The sequence below is a fragment of the Eulemur rufifrons genome, chromosome 16 (genome assembly GCF_041146395.1).
Source record: "Eulemur rufifrons isolate Redbay chromosome 16, OSU_ERuf_1, whole genome shotgun sequence".
In the NCBI taxonomy this organism is placed as follows: domain Eukaryota; kingdom Metazoa; phylum Chordata; class Mammalia; order Primates; family Lemuridae; genus Eulemur; species Eulemur rufifrons.
This window is the reverse complement of record NC_090998.1, coordinates 59,059,976-59,080,771: the sequence shown is the minus strand read 5'-3', so window position 1 is coordinate 59,080,771 and position 20,796 is coordinate 59,059,976. Positions and strand designations below refer to the sequence as shown.

Sequence of the window (20,796 nt, the reverse complement as noted above, 5' to 3'; positions counted from 1 at the left end):
GTAATATATGGTGCTATGTTGGAAATGTTAATGTTTTTGTATTTTATTAGGATTTCAAATTGGATTCTTAAAATATATCTTCCACTGTACTTAATCACAAATGATTATGTCATTATAATAAAGAGCTAGTGTAGATTGAAAAAAGCAGTTTAAAAAATTGCTTACATTTTTCTAAAATGTAAATAGGCTTAATCTTTTTTGACTATAAACATAATGCATACCAGTATAGCATATTTAAGTAGTATCTACCTCCTAAATGTAACCACTGTTAATATGTTGGCTACATCTTGCCTAAGTTTGTATGTATATGTCGTACAAATGAAAATTTACAGAACTGGAATCATTCCATTTCTACAAGCTTTTTTATAACCTACTTTTAAAAGCCCATTTATAATGGATGTTTTTCAGTAGGGGAAAAAAAAACTTGACTGACTACATGGTATTTCATTGTGTGAATGTATTATCATTTATTACCCTGTTTAAAATAGATTACTATTTTAGATTACTATAAATGGTGTTATAAATATCTATGGACACATCTTTTGAACATTTTGGATAATCACATTATTTTTAATATATATTCCTAGAAGTAAAATGCTGGATCAAAAATGTGATTAGGTTATTTTTATATAACTGACTGGCAGGCCAGATCATATTCTCTGTCCAACAGTGATAAGCTCTAGTTCTCAGGAAAATATTCCTTTAAAATCTGTCTTGTAAAACTCAAGGATAAAATGTGCACATCTGTGTTTTGCAGACGATTACAGAAATATGAAAAATTCAGCTAAGTGTAGAGTGATGACTCCTGTTCAAAGAACAAACAGTTCTCAGCTGCATTATATATTCCTCTCTGAAGTTTCTTATTCTGAGAGCCTAAGATAACACTAAATAGAGCACTCTTGGGATGTTTTATATAATCCTTCTGAATTGTGGTTTCTGGGAGCCAGCTGCAGCAGGATTGCTTCTATGAGAACAGCTTGATCGATTTTATTGGGTGAAGAGGTGCCACCAGCTACATCAGTGCTTGATGAACTCTTTATGCTTTCCTTCAAGCTCATCAGATGACTTAAGTCAAGCCATTATGTATGTTAAGAGGGAAGTGCTGTGCTAAAGGCGATGGAATCAAAGGACTGATCTCAAGGGATTATTTCTGGATAATAGGGTGGCCGTGTATCATAGTTTGCTGGAGACTGAGGGGTTTTCCCAGGAGGAAGGGCATGATGATGAATTACCCCTTCCTTTGTATGTTTATGCTAATTATAGAGGAGGTGGCAAATATTTAGACATAAGACATGCAGTCACATTTTTTGTTTGCACGATGCTCTTTTCCTGAGATTTATAGATTAAAATTGGTAAAGATTTAGATAATGGCTATAAATATTTTATGCTTTTAATTTAAGAAGCTGGAGTGCAGCGGCTATTCACAAGCACAATCATAGTGCATTACAGCCTTGAACTGGGCTTAAGCGATCCTCCTGCCTCAGCCTCCTGACTAGCTGAGAATATAGGCCTCTGCTACCACACCTAGCTCTGTTTTACCTTAATGGTCTTTTTCTGAACCAACTGATGAGAAGTTCCTGGATTTTTTTTGAGATTCTAGAAGTATTTGGTTCTGTAGCAAAAAACCAAGAAGAATGCCTAGCTTTTTACTTTTTAAAATAGCTGTGTAGCCTGTTCCCACATCAGTAATTTCACATGATGTCTTTATTAATGTCTTATACAACATGGTACTACACAGATTAGACTCAGGTCCTAAAAGCATTAAGAGTAAGAAGTTAGTAGTATGCAGTTTAGCCATCCATGTGCAGAAGACTTCAGTGATGTCAGTTACTTGGTAAATTTGATATGTAATCCTCAATTACTTATATCCCATTTCCTATTGTATCACTTACAAGAAACTCTGGGAGGATGATTTCACTTGCATCTCAGTTTAGTGCCTTTGTATCCATATCCTTCTGGAAAATGTTTCTTTTTTAAAAAATTTATTTTTTATTTGTATACATTAATGGGCTAAAATTGTGATTTTGCTACACTGCTACACTGCATTGTGGCAGAGATGGACCCTTCAGTACTTCCATCACTGGAGCAATGGACATTGTACCCACCAAGCTGGGGAAGGTTTCTGAAGCCATGCTTACTGTGTTTCAGCTTAATTCTTAGTTCTGTTATTCATTATGATACATGTTTTTCTGCTGCCTGTTCTTTTATCCTTTGGCATTTTTCAGTCTCTTGTGATTAAGCCCTTCAGGTCATATAACTCTCACACATATCATAATTTATACTGTGTTCTTTTTGTTTTTTTTTTTTTGTCGGCCTGTACAGATCTATATATCCAACTGCCTACTTGGCATTTCCACTAAGGATGTCTAACAGTCATTTTAGACTTAACTTCTCTCAAACTGAGCTCTTTGTGTTTCTCCCTATAAACTACCTTCTCTCGCTGTCTTTTCCATCTCAGATAATGGCAGTTCCATCCTTCCAGGTACTCACATCCCAACACTTGATGTCATTTTGATTCTTCTTTTTCTCTTTTACCTCACATTTATCTGTTTGGAAAATCTGTTGACTTTATTTTCAAAATAAATTCAGAACTTAACTATTTCTCATCACCTTCACTGTTACCACCTTGGTCCAGGTCTCCTTCAACTCTTTCCTGTATTATTACATAATCTCCTAACTGATTATTCTCTTGACTTTCTTAGTCTATTCTCAACATAATAGTCAGAGTGATCCTGTTAATACATAATCAGACCTTGTCAGTCCTTTTCTCAAACCATCCAGTGGTTCCCCATCTCATTGAAAATTAAACCAAAGTCCCAAGTAGGCCCTCCAAAGTCCTATAGAGTCTGGCATCCATTTACCTCTTTGACCTCATCTCCCACTACTTTCCTACTTTCTTACTGCATTCCATCCTCACTGGCCTTCTTACTCTTCCCTCAACACTCCAGCCCTGTTCCCAACCCAATCCTTTACACTTGTCTCTCCCTCTGTCTGGAATACTTTCCCCTCCTATATGTCCTTATGGCAGATTCCTTCATCTTATTCAGTTAATTCTGTAATGAAGCTTTCCTAGGCCACCCTATCTAAAATTTTCACTCCTTTTCCCCAACATTTTACATGTCCCCATTCTCTGCTTATTTTTTGCCTTAGTTTTTATACTATATACTATGAGTTTGTGTTTATCATGTTATTGTTCATCCCTCCCACTAGAACATAAGTACTATAAGGTCAAAGTTTTTGTCAGTTTTGTTTACTGCTATGTTCCTTGGTATCTAAAATGCAATGTATCCACAGTAGTTACTCAGTAAATATTTATTGAATGGATGATTGGAAAAGACAATATTTATTTTGATTATTGTACATTACTTTAATCTGAAAAAAATTAAAAGGATTAATCCAATAAATAGAATCAGATTTATATGGCAGAGCCATGCTTGAGGATATAATATTGATAGTAAGTATAAGCAGAGGTTTTTGGAACAAATATTCAGGTATTACTGTATATGCTAGGCATTATTTTCTTGGAATAAACAAGGAATACAGCTGTTCAAAAGTTGACATAATGCTGTTAATTGACAAAATCTGAGAATACAACAGAACTGTGCAATGAAAGTGAGCTTATTAGAGTCTTTTACTCAAATAGAAGATCAACTCTAAGACCTTCAAACATGACTGGCCTTGTGAAATTAAATGCACTCAAGTATGTATATATGATTAGAACTTTACTTTAGGAAGTTACTAGTAAATTTAGGGGAAACTATTAATTATTCATATTAATACTGGAAGATTTTTTTTAAGATGTCTGTGAAGCATTTGTAAAGTTTGCCACAGTTATCTCTGTGAGCTTCCTAGCCTTTTTCAGTTTTCCAGTTTTACATTAGTTAGTTATTGGTGCATAACAAATTATCCCAAAATTAAGTGATATAGAACAGCAAGAATTTATTATCTCAAATTTCTATGTGTCAGGAATCCAAGAGCAATTTAGCTAGGTGTCTCTGACACAAAGTCTGTCGTGTGGTTGCAGTCGAGATATTGGGGAGGGAGCACTGCTGCATTCTCATCTGAAAGCTTGACTGGATGGAAGGTGGAGGCAGGAGATCTCCACGGTCATTTAGTACTGTTGGAAGACCTCACCAACACCAAAGTTCCTTTGGGTATTAGGCCTCTCTGGCAGGCTGCCTCATGAAGAGGCAGCTGGCTTTCCCCAGGGTAATCTGTATAGGAGAGAATGCTAACAAGATGGAATCACAGTCTTGTACTATCTAATTGCAGAAGAGACATCCCATCACATCTGCCATATTCTGTTCATTAGAAGTGATTCAGTAGGTCCAGCATACACTCAGAGAAGGGGTTACACACCAGGAAATGGGATCACTGGGGGCCATTCTACAGATTGCCTACCGCATATACTTTAACCTCTTTTATACAAGCTTGCTAGTTGTGATAACATGCCCATCAGTAATAATGACTTCAGCACAATTAGTTCATTGTCAACAAAGCTATATTTTTTTAGTTCATCTGTGGAACAACTCATTTATAAAAGAATGAGTTTAAATGGGTGACTTCAGAAAAATGAATAGAACAAATGCCTTTTAAGGCATTGGAACATATTGTGATTTCAAGCATTATGAAGTAGCCATCTTTTTAGGGAAAGTAACAGGTTCAAGATTTTCTCCAAGAAGATGACAGAAGCCCAGAACAAGCAACTGCTACCTTGTTTTGTCACAATTAATTAAGACTCTCTCACTTTCTTCAAATAAAACTAAGAAATAGTGTAACCAGTAGGATTTTTGAATTTTTGTTGTTACATTAGTTTTGATATGTTGCTGTGTTTTGTATTTGAAGTGAAGGAGAGCTGAGAACTCTATTCCTCCCAAGGCACACCAAAACATTTATCCAGAGGCAACATTTAGCATAATGTATGTTAAAATAGTTACCAAACAAAAGGTCAGCAGTCTTTTTCCTGTTTCTTTTAGTTGATTGCAAGTTCTTCATTCAAGATGATCTTCCTAAAGACCAATAGCTCCAGATAATATGCTTGATATTTAGTAGGTCCTAAGAAAATTTTGTCTGACTTAATAAAATTTGTCTTTCTAATTAATATTCCTTTTTTTGCCATTCAAGAATAAATTTGTTCTACTTTGCTGATGTCTTTGTAGAAGCTCTTTGCACAATGCTTGTTATATAATCAGCACTCAGTAAATGTTCCTTTCTCTCTTGTAGAAGAAACATACTAAATCTCTATGTAGTGTTAAGTGCTTTCATGGCATGCAGAACTAATACTTAATAGTGCATGGGTTTTATGTATTTTAAAACCATCTTAAATTTTAGGAATGAATAACTTTTGACTGTCTCTTACATTTTGTAAATAATTTTTACCCTCCTAAACCATATCTTGAATTACAATTGAAAGTAATTCTTGATTTCGGTAATTTTCCAAACAAAATACTTCGATGAATCCATTTTTCTTTTTCTACTCCCCTCCCCCAATTAAAACAAATATTTGATAATGCTTAAGCCAAGATCTTTTTTTGTGTAGAAAGTGAAATTCCTTATCAATTAGGATTATTATAATTGATGTGCATGTGCTTTCTACTTATAAACTAATGCTATTTTCCTTGTCCTTTTGTTTCACTGCTGCTTCCATCCTGATGCATTTTGCTTCTTCCTGGTTTGGACTGTATTTGTTTGCTGCTCAATTACCCTGCATTAAAAGCTTCTTGGTGATAGCAAAGATGTCCTTTGGCCATCAAGTAAGTAGCTAAAGTTTGAATGGCATGTTTGGGAGACATGATAATATTTTGATGTGTACTTAGGAAAGGCAAATGGCATTTCAATTTTGATTTATTACATTAAGTCTTCTACTTTTCTTTCCAGGAATTGAAATACAAAGTAAAGAATACAGACGGTCATTCAGTGCTCAGTGCTCATCTGTTCTCATTGTCTATCAGAGATTGATAGTATTTGAATGTTTAAATCTTGATGTCTAACATGGATTATTTACCTATTCAATTATCTAATTCATAATTTAGAACCTCTTCTTCATAATATACTTTTCTACAGGCATCACAAGGCATAGATCAGACCACTTTGAGGCTAGAGATGGTACAAGGAATTCCCTGACATATGAAAGTGAGAAATACTGTTCTATTTTATCAGAATTTTTATTTATTTATTTATTTTTGAGATAGGATCTCACTCTGTTGCCCAGGCTGGAGTGCAGTGGCATGATCATAGCTCACGACAGCCTCAAACTCCTGGGCTCAAGTGATTCTCCTGCCTCAGCCTCCCAAGTAGCTGGGATTACAGGTGTGCACCACTGTGCCTAGCTAGTTTTGTTTTTTTAAATTTTTGTAGGAACATTGTTTCACTATATTGCCCAGGCTGGTCTCGAACTCCTGACCTCAAGTGATCCTCCTGCCATGGTCTGCCAACGTGCTAGGATTACAGGTATGAGCCATCACACCCAGCCAGAATTTTTACATAATAGATTATTTGGTTATGAATTTTTTTGTATTTTTGGTATTTCATAAGTGAAACATGTCTTACCTCAGGGATTTAGAAGATGTATCCTTCAAAATTATGTCCAATTCACCTCAACAAAATTTTACTGATAGTGTTTTCTTTAGGGCAGGGATTTGACACTGGGCTAACATTTGGGTACATGCAATGAATAAATAATGTCCCTGTACCTAAGGATTTTTATAGTCTAAGCTGGGGAGTGATGGGGCAATTTTTGTGTTAAAAGTCATAGAATTACTGAGGTAAAAGGGGCTTCAAAGATCATCTAATAAAGCATTAATTTTATAGATGAAGAGCCTGAGACTAAGAACTTAAATATTTAAGAAGTTAGAATTGGTTACTAGCCCAATATGTCTGTCTTCTACTGTTAATCAAAAATTAAAATGAAACATTAGTTTGCTGAAGTTCAGTCTACCAAATAATCAAAATTTTACTGTATTGTAAATTAGAAAAAGATTTTAATTTTGTTAAAGAGCAATGTAGGAAATTACATTGATTTAGGAAGTTTTAAGTTTTAGTATTTATCTCTAAATACTCATCTGTTGCAAGTAAGCTTACTGGGCTGGGGTTCATTATTTTTCACTGAACAAAGGAAAGGACTGAACGAGATAATGGCAAAGATTTCTTCTAGCTATAAATTTTTTGGGTCTAGATCAGTTGCTATTTGTCCTTAATACTGGTTATAGTATGTACGTAATTTTTCTCTTAAAAGAGATGATTTAAAGTAGTATGCTAAATTCCTTTTTTCATTCTTATTGTAACAATTCCCAATATTTTAAATATATTGTTTATTATACAACCAGCATTATTAGGATAGTAGAAATTTTACAAGTAAGAAAAAGAACACAAATCTCAAAACATTTTTGTTTTGTTGTTCAGCCTTGTGATACTTGGCAGATACTTTCAATGGATTCTTCAGTTACTTTAATTACCTCATATATTTAGATGTTGACTCAGGTGAACTGAATGGCACTGCTGAACTTTATAAATAGAATGGCATTTTTAATATTAAGTGAAGGGGTTTTGTCATAGGAACTGGGTTTTATAAATGGAGGTCTTTAATTTTTACTTGGAATAAAAGAAATTTACTAAGGTAATATATTTTAAGCATATATAAATAAAAATATATAACATATGTTAGAGATGACTTTATAATATACTCTGTTAAGTATTAAAAGGCCGAGGCTGTATAATTATTAACTAGATATGATACATCTTTTAAAGTGAGGTACAATTGATCCTTGAACAACATGGGTATAAATCGACTGGGTTCACTTATAGGCGGATTTTTTTTCAATAAATGTATTGGAAAAATTTTTGAAGGATTGCGACAGTTTGAAAAAGCTTGCAGACCAAACCATGTAGCCTAGAAATATCACAAAAAGAAAAAGTTAGGTATGTCATGAATGCATAAAATATATGTATTTCTATCTATTTTATCATTTACTACCCTAATATACAGATGTATTCTAAAAAGTAAAAATTTATCAAAACTTACATACACAAGCACTCACAGACCATACATGAGTGTTTGCAGTGGAGAGACAAGTAAACAAATGTAAGGATGTAGTATTAAATCATAAAAGTAACTGTAGGCCGGGCACGGTGGCTCACGCCTGTAATCCTAGCACTCTGGGAGGCCGAGATGGGCGGATCATTTGAGCTCAGGAGTTCGAGACCAGCCTGAGCAAGAGCGAGACCCCACCTCTACTAAAAATAGAAAGAAATTATATGGACAGCTAAAAATATATATATAGAAAAAATTAGCCGGGCATGGTGGTGCATGCCTATAGTCCCAGCTACTTGGGAGGCTGAGGCAGGAGGATCTCTTGAGCTCAGGAGTTTGAGGTTGCTGTGAGCTAGGCTGACACCACGGCACTCACTCTAGCCTGGGCAACAGAGTGAGACTCTGTCTCAAAAAAAAAAAAAAAAAAAAGTAACTGTAGTACGTACTGTGCTGTTATAATAATTCCATAGCCGCCACCTGTTGCTATTGCAAGTATCTGCTTAAATGCGGTGTGGCACTTCATCTAAATGTGAATAGTTCCTCTCTCCAGTAAATTGTGTATCACAGTGAAAAGTGATCTTTCCCAGTTCTCACATAGTTTTCATCATGTTGAATGCAATACTGTAAATTTTGAATAACATGAGACCCATATGAAGTGCCACTGGTGATTCTGTGAGTGCTCCCAGGAAGCAGTGAAAGGTCATGACGTTACAAGAAAAAGTTTTATTGCTTGATATGTACTGTAGATTAAGGTCTGCCCCTGTGGTTGCCTGCCATTTCAGACAAACGATTCATCTTGTAAACAGATGACGTAAACTTAATGGTATCCATAAATACAGCACTGTAAATGTATTTTCTCTTCCTTATGATTTTCTTAATAACATTTTCTTTTCTCTGGCTTACTTTATTGTAAGAATACAGTATATAATACATACGACATACAAAATATGTGTTAATCAACAGTTTGTTATCTGTAAGGCTTCCAGTAAACAGTAGACTATTAGTAGTTAAATTTTTGGGAAGTCAAAAGTTACACACAGATTTTCGGCTGCACAGAAGTCTGCACCCCCAGTGTCCATGTTGTTCTGTTCAAGAGTCAACTGTAATGTCATGGTACTTGTTTAGAATATATTGGTACAGGCCGGGCGCGGTGGCTCACGCCTGTAATCCTAGCACTCTGGGAGGCCGAGGTGGGCGGATCGTTTGAGCTCAGGAGTTCGAGACCAGCCTGAGCAAGAGCGAGACCCCATCTCTACTAAAAATAGAAAGAAATTATATGGACAGCTAAAAATATATATATAGAAAAAATTAGCCGGGCATAGTGGCGCATGCCTGTAGTCCCAGCTACTCGGGAGGCTGAGACAGGAGGATCCCTTGAGCTCAGGAGTTTGAGGTTGCTGTGAGCTAGGCTGACGCCACGGCACTCACTCTAGCCTGGGCAACAGAGAGAGACTCTGTCTCAAAAAAAAAAAAAAAAAAAAAAAAAAAAAAAAAAAAAAAAAAAAAAAAAAAAAAGAATATATTGGTACAATTGAGTGAAAAAACTACATGATATTTGTCAACATTTACATTATTTGAGTATTTACGAAATACCTTAGTACCTTAGAAGAAAAGGAGACTTAGGATTTTTTCATCTGAACTTAGCTTCTACTTAAATTAAGTGCAAACACCAGATTTTGAAGCTTGTAAAATTCTTCAAATTTTATATTTATGAATTGAATTCAGAAAGTTCAGAAAGTTATAGATTCATATTCTCCTTAGAAGGCACAGCTGGTATGTTAATCGTATTACTATTACATATTCCAGTATGATTTCTACTGTACTTAACATGAATAAAGTAATGAATAGCAAAGTAGGTTAATTTACTTTCACAAGTAGAACCAGTAGAGGGCACTATAAGGTTATCTTTTGTAGGTGAGTCTGTTGAGTGTAGTGTCAGAAACAGCGCTGGAATCATAGTGATTCATTTGCCAAATATCTGTTCAGTCTTTTAGCGGGTATTTATAGAGTATCAATTAGGTGCCAAGGAATACAGACCGAAACAAAGTCACTGTGCCCCTCTCAAACTTCTATTTGAGTAGTCCACTATTGTGCAAATGATGAAGGAAATCATGGTGATTTTTATATCATGCAGCCTCTTTTGTCTGTATAGTTGTTAATGCTTGTGAAAGGGGCGAAGGAAAACAAATAGAAATATGGGCTTTCTGGTTTGTTTGTTTTTTTTTTTTTTTGTAAAGAGATATGCTCTGTACATTGCTCTTTCTCTGTACTCTCACTTCAAGGTTATCAAAAATCATACAGCAATAAATACCTCAATTGAAAATGGATTAGAAAGGTGAATAGAACTAAAGTTATACTTCTTGGACTGTTTCCTTTTTCATATAGTAAAGTTATTCATAGATACCTATGTCTTACTAATAGAACACTAAAGCATACGTTAATTCTATTATTGTTGCTTCTTATATTTTAAGTTAGCATTAAATGGACTGTCTAGTACGTACAAAAGAATGTGTCATGTGTAAATGATAAAGCTTAATCACACAATGAACACGTATGGTCCTACAACTCAGCTTCAGAACTCTAGAATCTTAGAAATACCTAACATCTTTCTGTCTGCTTCTTCTCTCTTCTATCCCTGTACCTGCCCCCAGAGGGGATGAGTAGGTTATATTTTTTGTTTACCATTCTTTGCTTTGTAAAAAATAGGTTTTTAAGAATTTTTAATCACATACATATTTTAATCTGTATCACTAAGTTTTGCTTGGTTTTTAATTTTGAAAGAATGGTATCATGCTATATGTAATCTTCTAAGACTTGCTTTATGTAGCTGTTTTATTTTTAAGATTCACAGCCTTGTTGTTCAGTATAGAAATGGATCATTCATTTTTGTGCTATGTACTGTCCCATTATATGCATGTGCCACAATTTATTAATCTATTTTATATTCAGTTGCTGAATATTTAAGTTGCTTTAATTTTTGCTAATTATGAACAATGTTGCTATGAACTTTCTTATGCTTGTCTCTTGGTACACACCTGTTAAAATTTTTCCTAGATTCTGAGAGTGGAATTGTTGGACCCATAGAGTAGGCTGAAATTTAGTTTTATATAAGATAGCTCCAAATGGTTTTCCAAAGTACTTATATCAATTTATACTCCATCAGTAGAGCTTGTGGCTCCATCAGACATCTTGTGGCTCCCATCCTCATCAGTATTTGGCATTTTCAGATTTACTAATTTTGTCAATTTTACTGAGTATAATATATTTATTTCATTGTGATCTTGATTTGTATTTCCTTCATTTCTAAAGAGGATGAACATCTTTTCATATACTTACCAACAATTTGTAATTCTTTTTCTGTGAAATCACTGTGTACATCTTTTGCCCATTTATTATGTTGTTGGTCTTTTTCTAATTGGTTTATAGGAGTTTTTTTGAAGAACATTCTGGACACCAACCCTTTGTTGATTATGTGTTGCAAATATCTTCCGTTTTTTGACTTTCTTTTCATTCTCTTTATGATATCTTTTAGTTGAATGAATTCATAATTTTAATATAGTAGGATATATCAATTTTTTGGTTTGTGGTTAATGTTTTGTTGTGTCTTCTTAAAAATCGAAAGAGATAGGGTCTCATTGTGTTGCTCAGGCTGACCTTGAACTCTTGGGCTCAAGTGATCCTCCCACCTCAGCCTCCCAAGTAGCTGAGACTACAGGTTTGTGCCACTGTGCCCAGCTGTTGTGTCTTTTTAAAGGAATCATTCCCTATCTCAAGCTTATGAAAATATATTCTATAGGTTTTCAAGTTTTGCTTTTTATGTTATGTCTTTAATATTTATAGAACTATTCTTTTTTTTTTTTTTTTTTTTTGAGACAGAGTCTCACTCTGTTGCCCAGGCTAGAGTGAGTGCCGTGGCGTCAGCCTAGCTCACAGCAACCTCAAACTCCTGAGCTCAAGCGATCCTCCTGTCTCAGCCTCCCGAGTAGCTGGGACTACAGGCATGCGCCACTATGCCCGGCTAATTTTTTCTATATATATATTTTTAGCTGTCCATATAATTTCTTTCTATTTTTAGTAGAGATGGGGTCTCACTCTTGCTCAGGCTGGTCTCAAACTCCTGAGCTCAAACGATCCGCCCACCTCGGCCTCCCAGAGTGCTAGGATTACAGGCGTGAGCCACCGCGCCCGGCCTAGAACTATTCTTTATGTGTGGTATGAGCTAGAGTTCGATCTATTTTTCCAATATGGATAACCAGTTGTTCTCATGTTATTAGTTGAGTAGCCTTTTCCCTATCTCTGTCTCATATCTAGGCTCCACAAACATATGTGTCTGTTTCCGAGAGCTGTCTGTTATGCTCTTTAGGCCAATTTATCTCTGTGTCAGCACCACACATTTTAAATTTCAATAATTATTTTTAGGAATCAAATGAATCTTGAATTTAGTAACTGAAGGAGCCACCAAATACTTTACAATGTATTTATGAAGTTTCGTAAAAATATAAAGTTGGTTGATTGATTCACTGAACAAAATTTTATTGAGCACCTTTAGTATACCAGGAAACGGCACCTTCAATATGCCAGGAAGTATACCAGGAACTGAGAATTTGTGGGAAAATAAGGCAGACAAAACTTCCTCATAAGGAATTTAAGGTCTAATGGAGAAAGGCAGACAATAAACAAATGATACTGCTTCAGGTAATGAGAAAAGAGCTACAATGAAAATTATATAGGGTAAGGTGATAGAGTATAACCCTGAAGGTGGCAGGCATTAATTCTAAAAAAAAAAATTATAAATTTGTGCTATATTAAAACTCAAAACTTTATTTATCAAAAAGCACCATGAAGAAACCCAAAGGGCTTTTCTGAAGAGATGATATTTGAGCACAGACAACAAATGAGAGGAGCCAATAATGTGAAGATCTGGGGAGGAATATTTCAAGTAGAAGGAGCAAGAAATATAAAGGGGACAAGATGGGATCTTTTGAGGTATACCAAGAAGGGCATCATGGCAGGAGCCAAGTGAGTGACAGGAGAATGGTAGAGAATGAGGCTGGAAAGATAAGCAGGTGTCAGACTGTGTTGAGTCTCCAGGTCTTAGGTTTTATTGTAAGCATAATGTAAAGCCACTGAGAATATTTCTGATTTATGATTTTAAAAGATTACTTGGGCTTCTGTGTAGAGAATAAACTTTATACAACAAGAAGCAAGATGATAAGTTGGTAGAAATCTGCTGTTGTGGCCCAGTGGAAAGGGAAAGGTAATGGTGGCTTGGATTGGGCGGTAGTTGTGGAAGTGGGAAGAAGCAGTGGGATTCCAGATACATTTTGAAGGTAGAGTCTAAAGATTTCACAAATGAATTGAATGTGAAATGTAAGAGAAAGAGAAAAATCAAAGAACACATCTAAGGTTTTTGGCCTGAGAAAGTAGGGGGAGGGGAGTAGTGATGGCACTGAGATGAGTGGGAGGCAGTTTTGGAGGATAAGCGGAATCAAGAATTATGTTCTAGATAAATTTGAGATGCCTGTAAATAATGAAGAGGTGATTATAAGGCAGGCAATTGGGTGAGTGAGTTTGGGAGAAGTATTATAGCTGGAGATAAAATTTAGAAGTCATCAGTCCAGAGGTTTTTTTTTTTTTTTTTTTTATTGGCTTGGTGGGAAAATAATTTTTTATACCTTTGCTTGCATGAGAAATGAAAATATTTTTACTTTGAAATATAAAGAGCTAAATATAATTTTGAAAACTTTAGCATATTGGAAGACATTAAGGCAAATTTATTAAAAAGATGCGATAAAAATGTGACTATGAAGTTCTGGTTAAGTGGAAAAATTAAATCTAGAGTGAAGACCAAATCATTCATTCTTAAAATGAAACAAAAATTTTTGTAGTCTGAAAGCAAAGAAACATACAGTGAAAGAGCTTGGGGATCCTGGGACCCTGTGGGCTTACGATTTATTTGCCCTGTTCCTTCATTTAGTGTTTTCTCTTTTTTATCCTCTCTGAAACTGGGCATTGCTCTCCTGTATTATAATAGTAGCTTGGCCAAATGGGTGAGAAGCAGCCTGAAAGCGCTATGTAAATTGATTATTGGGGCAGCAAGCTTTTAAGAGACAGATTTTAGAACCGAATGGGTCTTGAGTTAGAATCTTGCCTCTGTTACTTACTGACTACTTAGTCTTGGGCAAGGCAATCTCTGAACCTCAAGTTTCCCCATTTCTAAAACAGATATCATACTGACTTTCCATGAAAATTAGAAATTAGAGTAGAAATTCTAGTGAGTGTAAAATATTATTTTATAGTCTAATAACTTGTATTTTTCTGATTACTAGTTTTTATATGTTTATTGACCATTTGTATTTCTTCTGTGAAGTGACTTTGTCTTTTGCTTATTGTTCTATTGGCAAATATAAAGAGATTATAGCATAATGAGAGGTACACAGTAAACCTTGGAGTGCCTTTCATTACCTACCAGTTGGATGTGTATTTTCATTTTTGTAATGTCTATACTTTGTATGTTTGACTCACACATACCGGTCGGTTCTTCTTGGATTGATAGAGACCGACATGAAAACAAAATGATTATGTGAATTTATTTAAGTATTGAGTTGGTAAAATGAATATAACCGCTGAGGCCATTTCGGTTATAATTCTGTTCTGTGTTATGCCATTATATAAATCTATGACTTTAGTACTAATTATTTTTCTCTTCTTTCCTTGAGCTGTTGTAGCAAACAGTGACGAAGCTCAACTGCTGACACCAGGAAAGATGAGTCAGCGCCAAGGGAAAGAAGCTTACCCAACACCAACCAAAGATTTGCATCAGCCATCTCTTAGCCCCGCAAGTCCTCATAGCCAGGGTGAGAAGTTGTGATTTTAATGTTTTGGGTTTTTTTCCACCCCCTTCTGAAAGGAGAAAGGGGTAATGACATTTGGGTCTATCATAATCTTTTTTCTTTGTAACTATTTGGTTTTATAAGGTTTTTAGTTCGTTTTGTTTGGATCACCCATAATATTCTTGAAATGAGTACATTTTTCTTAAAAGCCCTTTAATTTCTCTTACATTCTCCAACATACTTTCTTAGTTACACCATTCTTCTAATTTAGTGATTCTCACACTTTCTTGGACTCATGGTTCCTTTACACTCTTAAAAATTATTTGAAGACCCTAACACACTTCTGTTTAAGTGAGTTATATCAGTTGATATTTGCTATATTGTAAATCGAAACTAAGAAATTTAAAAATTTTTATTATTCATTTAAAATAACAATAAACCCATTACATGTTGATGTAAAATTTTTATTAAGAATTACTGTTTCTTCAGCACCCCCCCCCCAAAAAAAATTGATTGAAATGGTTGGTATTGTTTTATCTCAGGATTTCTTAACATTGACATTTTGGCCTGGATAATTCTTTGTTGTGAGGGGGGCTGTCCTTTATGTTATAGGATATTAAGCAGTATCCCTGGCCTCTACCCGTAGACACCGATAGCACTTTGCCCAGTTATGACAACCAGAAATGTTTTCAGACATTGCCAAATGTCCCTTGAGGGACAAAATCATCCTTGATTGAGAACTACTGTATAATAGTTTTTGCAAATCTCTTTACTGTCTGGCTTAATAAAAGACACCTGGATTTTCATATCTGCTTCTTCAGTCTATTGCGATGTGATGATTTCATTGAAGTATGTGAATAAAATCTGGCTTCACACATATGTAGTTGGAAAAGGAGGATTATGTTAATAGCTTTTATAAATAATTGTTAGGTATTCTTTGATAATATACCAAAACTTGACAAATAATAGTTTCTTGAATGTTAGTTGCAATATGGAATCTGAAACTATATCAGCACTCTTTTCATACTCTGTTAAATTAAAATCCATTAGTCTGTCTTGAATTTTTTTTTTTTTTTGAGACAGCGTCTCACTTTGTTGCCCGGGCTAGAGTGAGTGCCATGGCATCAGACTACTCACAGTAACCTCAAACTCCTGGGCTCAAGTGATCCTCCTGCCTCAGCCTGCCCAGTAGCTGGGACTACAGGCATGTGCCACCATGCCCAGCTAATTTTTTCTATGTATATTTTTAGTTGGCCAGATAATTTCTTTCTATTTTTAGTAGAAACGGGGTCTTGCTCTTGCTCAGGCTGGTCTCAAACTCCTGAGCTCAAACGATCCACCCGCCTCAAAGTGCTAGGATTACAGGCGTGACCCGCCACGCCCGGCCAGTCTGTCTTGAATTTTGAATGGGTCTTTACTCCTGCATGATTTTGGACCATCATGCATTAGTCATTTAGAAAATATTTGTTCATTGAATTATGCAGATCTTCCAAGTGTTGACACACTTTAAAATACAGTACAGAGAATTGCTTTATGCACAGTTCTCATTTTGTTGCACAGAATATTCAAACCGTGTGTACTTAAAGTTCAAGATTACTAATTTTTACTGCTTCATCTAGGACATTTGTTAGTGAAACTGGCTTTCTTTTACCGTGAGTGCATGACCGTGAAGAATTCAGTGACTACTGCTACAATTTGGTGCCTTTGCCTTGATTTGTGCTCAAGTGCCAGCATTTTTACCCAGCATTGCTTTTGCACTGTCAGTAAAAATGTCAACATAATGAAAAAGTATTATGAAACTGGTTTTGACCTTGCAGACCCTCTGAAAGGGTCTTGGGGGACTCCGAGAAGTTCGTGGATTACACTTCCTAATTCATAATTGATCAGTTTTGTGTAGTGGCTTCTGCTACTCAGCTGAAGTTTATTTAATCAAATGTTCTGAATTCTCCTGTGGGAATTACTCATAGCTGCAGTGGAAGGACTTCTGCTTTTAAAACTGAAAACTTAAATTTGGTATCTGAAAGCTGATATGTACTCAGGTTATTGAGTATTTTTCAAAATTAAATCTAGAGTCCTAGTTGTCATATGGTGTGTCAGGTTTTGGTGTTGTAACTTTATGAATTTTTCTTTGAAAGCAGACTTTAGTAACTTGTTTTTAAATGAGTACTAATTGGTAAATATTAAATTATATGATCGTTTTTCTACTTTATATCAATGGAAAATGTTTTCTAGTCATATGTTAGGTGGAAACACTTTTATATAGCATTGTGGGAACTGTAAACATTTTATATAACAAGATGAAAAGAATTACTATGTTAACATTTATTGCTTAGTTGAATACATTTTTGGACAGTTAGCATTTTTGTTGCCAAAATGCTTTTTTGAAGATATGAAAATGGATATATGGTTCATATTCTGGTATAAATAAGCATCATTAAAATAAAATTCTGGAAAGATGCATCCATCCTGGTTTTTCCCATTGTGTGCACCAGAATTTTGACTGTGATAGATAGGGTTCATCTGATTGATGTATCTCTGGCACTAGAATATTTAGAGGTGTTCTTTTTAGACTTAGTGAACCAACAAGAGTCTAAGTTACTAATAATTAAAACTACCCTCACTTGTGTCTATCATAAACATTTTCAGGCAAACAGGGAGGTTGAGAGAAGAGTACAGTGAACATTAATATACCCATTGTGTAGATTTAATAAATTATTAACCTTTTCTTGTATTTGTTTCATTTATTTGGAGATGGAATATTTAGAGTAAGTTACAGAACTCATGATGTTATATCCCAAAATACTTAATGTGTCTCTAAGAAATAAGCACATTTTCTTTTTAAAAAAAAAATTATTTATTTTGAGACAAGGTCTCACTCTGTTGTCCAGGGTGGAGTGCAGTGGTATTGTTATATCTCACAAACTCCTGGGCTCAAGTGATCCTCCTGACTCAGCCTCCCAAGTAGCTGGGATTATAGGCATGCTCCACCACTCCTGGCTAATTTTTTTATTTTTGTAGAGACAGGGTCTAACTGTGTCAGCCAGGCTGGTCTCAAACTCTCAGCCTTAAGCAGTTCTCCCACCTCAGCCTCCCAAAGTGCTGGCTTAAGCCACTGTGCATGGCCCAAGCACATTTTCTTACATAACCATAAATCCTTTATTACATCTAACAAAATTAATGATAATTACTTAACCTAACACCTGGTTCATATTTACATTTGCCCGGTTGTCCCCAAGTTTTTTTCAGTAGGTTTGTTGAAACCAAATAAGGTTCATACATCATATTTCGTTATGCCATTACATCTTTTATCTTGAAGTGTCTCCTTGTTTATTTTTGTTTTCGCTTGGGCCTTTGAGTTTTTTAAGAAACTGGGCCAGTGTCCTATATAGTGTTTGACTTTTTGGATTTTTTTGATTGCGTCATTGCAGTGTTATTCAATTTTTTTTTTCTCTATCTTCTATATTTTTTGTAAATTGGAAGTTAAATGTAAAAGCTTGATTACATCTAGGTTGAACATTTTTGGCAAGAATACTTTGAAGGAGTGTGTAGTACTTCATGCTGCATCACAGGAGAATTCACTTGATATCTGATTGTCCTACTGTTAGTGATGTGAGATTGATCAGTAGCTTCAGGTGGCAGCAGCCTGATTGTCTTCATTGTACGTTGCATCTTTTCTTCCCTTACGACTTGAAAGTAAAAATGGGTAAGATATATTTGGCATCCTGCAAATATCCTGTTCTCCGTCAACCTTTTACTAAAAGAGTTCACACCCTTTGATGATCATTAACTAAATCACTTGTAATATTAGGAGTTGAAAATGATGATTTTCTAATTGTATCATTCTTTTTACATTTGTTAATGAAGTTTTTTCTGTAAAGAAGACATCTTCATCTTAGGGCTACTTGGTAAATGTTGAAAGTATAGTTCCTGTAGGAAAGGCAGGATAAGTGAATATTTATTTCCTGCTAAGTAAGTACCAGTTTTTAGATTAAAGAGATGATATAAAGTCTACTTCTACTAGTGTTGACAAACCTTTTTGCCTTTTAAAGTTTTTTTCATGTCATGAAGAACTCATGCATTTTTGTATATTCATTATGTTTCAGTCATCGGTAAAATGAAGATAAGAATAATATAGGATTTTTATAAGGTATAAAATGAGTTAATCGGTGTAAAAACTTAGAACAGGTAGGTGATAGCCACTCATGATAGCTGATGTAATGATAATAATTATAATTATTACTATTACTTTAAATAAAAATTATTGTATTTGGGTTGAAGGCTATTTCAGCCTTTGCTGTACTTCAGCATCTTCTAGAGGCTCATTTAGAACTTCTTTTTATATGCTCATTGGCCACCTTTATATCTTTTGTGAGGTGTCAGTTTATATTTTTACCCATTTAAAAATTGACTTGTTTATGTTATTATTGAGTTTTAAGAGTTATTTAATATATTTTAGTATCATCTTTTGACAGTTGTGTGTATTGTATTTTCTTCCAGTTTTGGTATGGCTTTTTATTTTCTTGGTTTCTTTCAAAGGGCAGATGTTTTTAATTTTGATGAGGCCCAATTTATCAATTTTTTACTGTGAGTCAAGCTTTGTTATTGTTGTTTTTTTCCTATTAAAGAAAAAAATCTTTGCATACCCTAAAGTTGCAAAGAATGTTTTTTGTGATTTCTTTGAGAAGTTTTGTAATGTCAGGGCTCTGATTTCTCTCCTCATTTTCATTCTTACTATCACCATTCTTGGTCAGGTCTTCTTCAGGTCTTTCATGCCTACATAGTACCACAGCCTCCTGACTGCTGTTAGGACCTTGTCCTCCAATATACCAGGTCCATTTTTATTAAAAAAAAAAAAAAAAAGCAACCGAACAAAAACTTGTTATGTATTTCAGTGAGATTATGATGGGATCAGGGTTCTTATAGTTGTATGTGGCCAGAGAAAACATGGATCTTATGAAATAGATCTCTCAGGGAAATAATATAAAGAAAAATAAAAAATTATAAATGAAAATACCACTTTTTATTATTCAGGCTTGTTTAATGCCTGCATTTATGTTACTCCCATTCTCAAAAAAGCAATGGCTTTCTGTTGCCTAGGGCAATGGCACCCAAGTCTGGTTGTGTCTGAGAATCACCTGAGAGCGTTGCTTAGATACAGATTCCACTCCACCCTTTCAGAATCTCTAGGGTGAAGCTCAATAGCATGCGAGTTTATAAAGCTCTCCAGGTGTATCTAATGTAGCAACATTTGGACCAGTAAGTGGAAAACAGCAATTAAAAGCATAAATTGCAGCTTCCATAATCTGAAAGTCAAGGCTAAAATTGTAGTATGTCTGATTCTACTCTACTCTTCCAATTTTGTGTTGTGTTTCTCATGGTCATGGACCTATAACTAGATGGCTGTCTTCACTCTTCCCCAGTGAGACTGTTATTTATCCTGGTCTTCCACTATGAAATGTCCTTGTCCCTTCCCCTTGCTTATCCAAATACTTTTCATTCTTGAAGATACAGTTTAGATGTCTTCTCTTTTATAAAGCTTTTCTTAGATGATACTCTTATCTGAATTTTCAAAATTCTCATGTCAGTGCTTTTGAGATTTTGTAACGTGCTGCTTTATATTGTTATCATAACATGTATGTGTGATCTCTCCAAGCAGCTTTGCAAAGAGAGTTAAATGCCTTAAATATAATAAGTGATGTATTGCTTACCATTAAGATTTTCATCCATTCTCATTGTTCTTATTTTCTGGCTGATTCTGCCTCATGCATATTGATTCATGTAGATCAATGTAGGTCATGACTTAATATAGGTCATCATCTCTTAAAAACAGTTCTTAGGTTTTTTACAGTATGATTTCCTTCCATCATTTCTGGGTTGTTTGTTTTTTGTTTTTTAAACAGCTAGAGAGACTTACTCTCCTCACTAAACCCAAAC

General features: G+C 34.9%; 1 protein-coding gene across 4 annotated transcripts in view; it reads left to right on the top strand.

Annotated features, from left to right (window-relative positions):
- The window catches only part of OSBPL8 (oxysterol binding protein like 8), a 149,829-nt gene that overhangs the window by 59,815 nt on the left and 69,218 nt on the right, over positions 1 to 20,796 (top strand). For 2 of the 4 annotated variants that reach the window (XM_069489807.1, XM_069489806.1), the window contains 2 exons: positions 5,717 to 5,753; positions 14,749 to 14,886. In XM_069489807.1, coding sequence (XP_069345908.1) covers positions 5,717 to 5,753; positions 14,749 to 14,886 — 175 coding nt within the window. The remainder of the gene's footprint in view (positions 1 to 5,716; positions 5,754 to 14,748; positions 14,887 to 20,796) is intronic. The other 2 variants (XM_069489808.1, XM_069489811.1) reach the window with 2 other exon arrangements.